The sequence below is a fragment of the Charadrius vociferus genome, unplaced genomic scaffold (genome assembly GCF_000708025.1).
Source record: "Charadrius vociferus isolate BGI_N301 unplaced genomic scaffold, ASM70802v2 scaffold196, whole genome shotgun sequence".
NCBI classification, from domain to species: domain Eukaryota; kingdom Metazoa; phylum Chordata; class Aves; order Charadriiformes; family Charadriidae; genus Charadrius; species Charadrius vociferus.
This window is the reverse complement of record NW_009648953.1, coordinates 3392180-3399689: the sequence shown is the minus strand read 5'-3', so window position 1 is coordinate 3399689 and position 7510 is coordinate 3392180. Positions and strand designations below refer to the sequence as shown.

Below are 7510 nucleotides of genomic sequence, written 5' to 3'. Positions count from 1 at the left end.
CTGGTGTACAGGGCCCCAGACCGAGTCCCCCTCGCACCGATTCCACACCTCGGTCAGGTTTCCTCAGAAGAGGAAAAAACACTTCCGGGTACAGTGGTTAGAGTGTGACACACACACACACCCCCCCCAGCACTTCCCATTTCTGATGCTGGAGGAAGAGAGGGGTGGGAGGAACTATCCCAGCTCTGGGGGAGGGTCTGGAGCTCCGGGTGACTGCTGCCAATAGTGCCATCTAAGCATCTCACTGACATCTGTTGTCGCGCAGAGCCAGGTACATGAAGTACTTCCCTGCCTGCAGCCAGTCACTTTTTTTTTTTTTTTCAGGGCCCTGGTGGGTGTAATATCAGAGAATAAAAATAGAAGTACTTTGGAGTGCGAGAGAAGTAGCCATTCAAGGGCCATTAACAGTGACCACAGCAATTACATTACCTCAGCAGAATCTGCAGCATCAGCAGAAAAGGAAATGGCTTCAAAAGCAGTGTCACCAGGAGCATCAGCAATTTCAATGGGGAAAGAGCAACAAAAATAGCAACTCCGATGAAAAGATATATCAGTAAGTGCAGAATCATCCATAAAAGCTAACTCTGTAATGCAGCAGGTCTGAAAATAGCACCTACTCTAATTGTTTTCTGATTAAAAGGAATCCATCCTTTGGAATCTATTGATTTTTAAAGTTTCTAGGAAAGAAAGATCTGGTTGGCAGGTTTATTGTTAATGAGTTTTTACCTATTTAAAGTACACTCTAAGAGACCAATCTGGGTCTGGGAAAGAAAAGACAAAATTTAGTTTTGTGTGAAACGACATAAACAATGTTTGGAATAACTTTTTTGGGTTTTTTTTTAAGGGAGAGAACTCTGCTTTTGGTGAATGCTGTCAAATAATCATAATGTAAATAGGTCTCCTCCACTCGTTGGCTTCTGTGCAAACTTAAGGTGTCCGTACTGGGGTTTTTAAGTCCCTAGAAGTTTAATTGTGCAAGACATTGACAGCTGGCAGTGAGCACAAGTGTCTCTAAGGAGATGATAAGTATCACACAAAATGAAACCATGATTTATACTAAACTTTAAGGATTACATTCTGTCTACAGCCATGCAGATGCAGCTTTCATTGAACTCAGTAGAGCTGCTATACAGTTATTCAAAGCAAGGACATGTCTTCCAGTTTTGAAAAACAAAACAATAGACAACTTTTCTCTAAAAAGCATATATGCGTTCTTTGAAACAAATACTGTGTCTTTCAATTATGGAAGACTGCACATAAACAGAGGCTTTCAGACTGCTTAAAAAGTAGTCACCAGGCTTTTTGTCATCTGTCCCAAAAAAACGTGTCCTTGAATTCTGCAGGACGGTACAAGAGAGAAACTTGTAGAACTGGCACTTGGCAGGGCCCTCCCTTCTCCACATCTGAATTGAATTTGTAAAGACTGAAATACTGTAGGGTTCGTTATTGCAAGGTTGTGAGATCATCAAAACTGCATTCAGGGGGACCCAACTTGTTGGTCTATACAATGGCCACACCAAAGGGTGCACTGTGATCCCCACAGCATAAGCTGATGTAACCCTTATTTTGAATATGGAAAAAGAAAATGATCTTAAAAATAAAATGCCCTGAAATAGTGCATTAAAAAAAAAAAATAAAAGAGGGGCGGGAGGCTCTGTAAGTGAAAAAAAAACCAAACCACAATTAGACTCAAGTAAGTACACCAGTTAAATTTTATGCTGCCATTCATGATGCGGTTATTTAAATGAGTTATTACTATGTTTTCATTTGGCTCACTAGGTGGCAGTGTTTTGTTGCTTACGCTGAAGTTATTTAGGTTAATTGTAGATGCTACTAGAATTTCTATTTCCTCTGAAAATCTGATTTATACTTTAACCTGAAGCTGACTGTTTTAGTGACAGCAAGTCTAGTGCAGCTTTGATAAGTTTTCTGTGCTGTTTTATCAGTGAATGACTTTATGCTGTTTGCTCATGTGGAATTATTGACATTTTACAAGCATAATTTCTGAAAGTTGGGTGGCACTCATGGCTTCCATTTGTACCAGGAAGCTTTTATTTGGTACAGGCTTATACGAAGTTGCTAAGATTGTTCAAATATCTTTTATTATCTTCAGATAATAAAGAAGTCAGAAAAGTCTTTAGACTTTGTTTGATACAGTGATTTTTGGTAAGCTGAACACAGGCATAGTTGAGGGAAAAAAAAAATATCTTTTGAGCAGACCAAAATGATCATGAAAGTAAAATTTCATATTGGACTTTCACGTGAACTGAGTGAAACGTGAACATAAATATTTTCCAGCTGAAATTACTTGTTACACTTGAGTACTATAAAGAGTAGGTGAGAGAATAAAGTCCAAAATACAGTAGAATTAATATGGTACTATGTTTTATTTATGGAGTGAATTGGCCAGGTATCTATGGATTCATAAATCAACAGTGTTTTGATTCCATCAGGTATTAAAAATCCCTGTTCCTTTGAAATTATCCCAATTGGAAATATCATTCAACATTGGACAATACAGTTACCTGGTATTGCTAAACAGTATTTTTATGATGTTTGGAAGGTTATTGAAAATTTTAACATAGCATTCAAACAGGAACCATTATAAATAACAATAAAAAAAAAACAACTGATGAAAAGCATCCAGAGCAAAACTTGCTTCTCGTATATAAAGGCAAAGCTTCACCAAGATTGATAGAACTGTAGTTACTTATAGGAGAAAGAATTTGGCTTGCTGGATCTGCAGGAAACCAACTATACTGTACATTCCTTGTGCGTGGAACATTAAATTCTCAGCTCTCTAAATATTTTAAATAAAATAAAGTTCTTGCTCAAAGTTTTTGTGGCATGATTCCCAGAAAGGATTTACTATCTGAGATTTGCTCTTTGCAACTCTGTTCCACAAAGATAATGCCAAACTTCTTTTGCAGAAAGTTTCTATTCTGTTGTGTGGAATTTGAGAGACTTCCATTTATGCATATGAATAAGGAATCTGCATATGACAATTCTTTCTACTGGTTAAATTGGTAAAATAATTCCCTTTTCTCATCAAATACATGCCTCCTTTTGGTTACTCTGGAAAAGATGAAGTGTCAAGCATAAGGTTTTAAATGGTTGTCTAGATGGCAGAAAATACATATCAGTAGATTGTGAACACCTTACTATCTTGTGGGTGTTTGGCCTGAAATGAAGTTAAGACCCAGTAAAAAAAAAAATAAATAAGGAAAGCAAGTTTTAAATGTAAGTGTTGCAGAGATAAAACAAAAAATAACTTTCCCAGGAAATCTTGCTTCAGCAAGTGGAAAAACATGAAAAGTTTCTGTTGTATAAAATTTGAGTTGAAACTTGTCATGCAATTAACATGCATATTCCCTAACATAATAGTTAAGGAGTAACCAGTACAAAGCTTTACTTTAATTTTTTTAATTGCTCAATCTTTAAGACTGGGTGAACTCTAAAGTACTCCTGAGGAATTTGAGTCTGAACTATGGCCAAATCTTTATTCATCATGAAAAGCCCCATCAAGGCTGACTTCCAACGACAAAAAGCCTATCCAGAGCTAATTTAGTTGATTACTGAATCCTAGGGCATGATTTTCAAAAGAAAACAAATCCTGGAAGATTCCGAGCAGTTTCCCAAGTACTTCAGTATGTGCACGTACTCGGCGTCCTGTGGAACACAGCCTACTCTATAATCTTGCCAAGTCCTGATGATATCTTCAAAGACACTGAGTAACTTCTGTTTCACAGAAATCAACAAGGATTTGTAATGTTCAGCTGGATTAGGTCTTACATTTGTTCCATACGTTTCTGTACATACAAACACATTTTGCTTTGTGAGCATCCTGTTGAACAAGCATGTTTAGCTCCTGAAGACTTTCTGTATACATATCTCCTGTCTGTTTTTGTGACTTGCTGACATACATCTCTGGAAAATGAGAGAACAGAATGGGGGAAGCCCATGTTGGAAAGTTAAACTTTGGCTTTAAGAAACAAGGACCAGAACAGGAAGAAAAAAACCAGGAAAGAAAACTTAATGTATAAAATGTGCTCCAAATCAATTGCACAAATTTACACTGATACCACTGGAGCAAGGATTTCTCCCCAGATTAACAAGAAACTTTGATAATTTGCAAGGTACTTTTCTGACTGGGATACAGGAAGGAATACTTTGTGTCACTTTTTCCAAACAACATAAAGGCTGGAAGCCATTATAATATTTAACACTGGTGTTGGAGTTTATTATGTCACACAAGACCTATTGCTCATTATCAGATAGACAGGTCAACCTAATAATTTTCTGGATGACAAAACCCATATGATTTGAATTGGCTGTAAGTGTTTGCACTGATCCTTGAAATTCTAAGTAACCAATTTGTTAAATGGCTGTTAATCACTCAGATCATAAGGAAGAAGCTGATGGTATGCAGATGCTGTTCTTGCATGTGATTTAGCACACCTTTATCCCTTTTCGTTTCCCTGCCCCTCTCATTGCTATGAAATGTAAAGTAAAGCCCACATCTTACTCCCCAGCTCATCTTTATACCATGATTCTGCTGACAATGGACACCTCTTGTCCCTTTTGTCACCTAACATTTTAGTAGTCTATGAAGTAAGTGGAGATACATTATTGTCTCAATAGGTTTGGAGTTGTGTTTTGGAGATGAAGGTATGCCAATTAATTAAAACCTTGGTGCTTTACACATGCATTGTTGTATTGTCTATGTTGTGAGTGTATAACAAATAGAGCCAGAAGTCATTACAAATTGCTTACTTGGGAAAACCAGGTATTTTGCCGTAAGCCTGTGCCTCAACGGTTAAATGCCAAGTATGTGGTATTCCAGTTGGAGAGGATTTTGGATCATGAAACGGGATTTGGAGTGTAATGAACTTCAGCAATGCTTGAATCCAGTTCCAAACTTTGCAGTATAGGGACCATTTTGATGCCAGCTTTTGTAGCAGTAGTTTGTACTCTATTGTATGGAATTTGTGCAACTTCCATCAAGTCACAGAGAAACTGAACATATGCTGATTCCTCCTACTGTCTGAAGTAGTGAAATAGTTCCTTTAGTAAGGACAAGATATCTATACTTTTTATTTGAGCACATAGTGATTTTGGTCAGTTGCATGACTGTCTTGTGTATGTGTGTGTGTAGTCACTGTATTGCTACAACATGACCTATCAAACTGCAATTTTTAATCGTTCTTAAATAAACTGCTAGTTGAAAAAGAAGATTAGCAACAGGCTAGTTTCAGATCAACAGTGCCTATAGCAGTTAAATGATGCATTTTAGTCCAACAAAATTGTTAGTTTTAATGTTTTTATTTTACAATTAAAGAGGAAGTATTTAAAAGAAACACTTTTAACAATGAAATTTGGTAGATTTTATGTGAGATAACTAGAAGATATGAGGCCACATACCCACAGAAGTAGCCAGTAACAACAGAATATATACTATTTCAAAATAAGCCACAAAGCAAAATCCTTTAGCTTTCTTCTTGAAAATTGGGAATTACTGTACATCATTCTTTTAAAACCCATAGTTCCACAGATACTAGAGAAGGAACCACTTGTATAAACATATTATCTCCCCTTGTTAATGGGACTTTTTCATGAATGCTACTAGTTTAGTTTTTAATGTCTCAGAGCAAAGAAACTCACTAATTCCCTCAGTTGACTATTCCTTAATCACCACGTACTCCAAATGACAAGAATCTTTACTGAAGCAGGCCAATACTCCCCTAGATTTTTCACCCTATAGAGAGGAAATTATGGGAACTGACTGGTGATTTTCTTTTGTTGAAATTTCATTGCAAAAGCAAAGTCCAGTGGTTTATTTTAATTGAAAAGTTTTTATTATAATTTCTGTTGATTCCACTCAATGCCACCTACACTTATGGGACTGCCAAGAGCCTTGAATAAAGAGCAGGACATAGTTTTGCTGCACAGGAGTAAATCAGGGAATGAATCTTTGTCAGAGACATGGACAGTAAGATTGAGTGGACCCTAAGCAAGTCTGACGATGATACCAAGCTGTGTAGTGAGGTAGACATGCTGGAGGGGAAGGATGCCATCCAGAGGGACCTGGACAGGTGGGAGAGGTGGGCCTATGCCAGCCTTATGAAGTTCAACAAGGCCAAGTGCAAGGTCCTACATCTGGGTTGGGGCAATCCCAAGCACAAATACAGGCTAAGCGGAGAATGGATCAAGAGCAGCCCTGAGGAGAAGGACCTGGGGGTGCTGATTGACGAGAAGCTCAACATGAGCCAGCAATGTGCGATAGCAGCCCAGAAAGCCAACTGTATTCTGGGCTGTGTCAGAAAAAGCGTGGCCAGCACGTCAAGGGAGGTGATTCTGCCTCTCTACTCTACTCTGGTGAGACCTCACCTGGAGTGCTGCATCCAGCTCTGGAGCCCCCAACATAGGAAAGACATGGATGGACCTGTTGGAGCGGCTCCAGAGGAGGGCCGTGAAGATGATCAGAGGGCTGGAGCACCTCTTCAATGAGGACAGGCTGAGAGACTTGGCGTTGATCAGCCTGGAGAAGAGAAGGCTCTAGGGAGACCTTACTGTGGTCTGAAGGGCGCCTACAAGGAGGCTGGAGAGGGACTTTTTACAAGGGCATGTAGTGATAGGACGAGGGGTAATGGCTTTAAACTGGAAGAGGGTAGATCTAGATTCGATACTAGGAAGAAATTTTTCACTCTGAGGGTGGTGAGGCACTGGAACATGTCGCCCAGGGAAGTTGTGGATTCCCCATCCCTGGAAGTGCTCAAGGCCAGGTTGGATGGGGCTTTGAGCAACCTGTTTCAGTGGAAGGTGTTCCTGCCCATGGCAGCTGAGTTGGAACTTGATGGTCTTCAAGGTCTCTTCCAACCTAAACCATTCTATGATCCTATGAATTATGTTATGAGAGGCATAATGCAAACCCTTGTGTATCTTCACTCCATGGGGGAATTGTGTTGTGCCAACCTGACTTACTTTGGGACTGGCACAATTTACCTCTTGCAACGCCTCTCCTTCCCGTATCCCCTTAACATGGAGGGAGCGGCAGTTCTGCAGCAGTGCTGTTCTTTCAGGCATGGCTGAGAATTTGGAGTACCCTGAAGAAGAGGGTGGGGGCGTTGGAATTAAACCCTGGGGATTTCTATCACACTTCTTTTGCAGGAAAGCATCAGTGAGACGTGGATGTTCGCAAGTGCTAGCAAGACTTTGTCGACTGTATTTTCTACTGTAGCAAGATCTCTGCAGGTCATACATTTGGCTCAAGTGTTGCTTCTGACCTCTCTGAGGTGGTTCACAACTCAACCATATGATGACCAACTTCTCTGGTTTTTCCTTCCTTGTTTTCTTGACAGGAACAGAGTGTATTTCGGCCTTTTACACACCCTTTTTCTTTAAGATTGAGGGTTGATGGGGTTTAAACCTGACCCAATTTGCAATGATGCTTATACTACTGCCATGTTATCTCCTTTTGGGTTTGCTATTCGTACCCTTTTGGGGTCATTTT

General features: G+C 39.4%; 1 protein-coding gene across 1 annotated transcript in view; it reads right to left on the bottom strand.

The window, feature by feature from the left end:
- The window catches only part of KIAA1033 (KIAA1033 ortholog), a gene marked incomplete at its 3' end in the record, with an annotated part of 28561 nt that extends 21478 nt beyond the window's left edge, over nucleotides 1-7083 (bottom strand). Inside the window, exon 1 of the mRNA XM_009887447.1 lies at nucleotides 6982-7083. Coding sequence (XP_009885749.1) covers nucleotides 6982-7083 — 102 coding nt within the window. The remainder of the gene's footprint in view (nucleotides 1-6981) is intronic.
- Nucleotides 7084-7510: the final 427 nt, after the last annotated feature.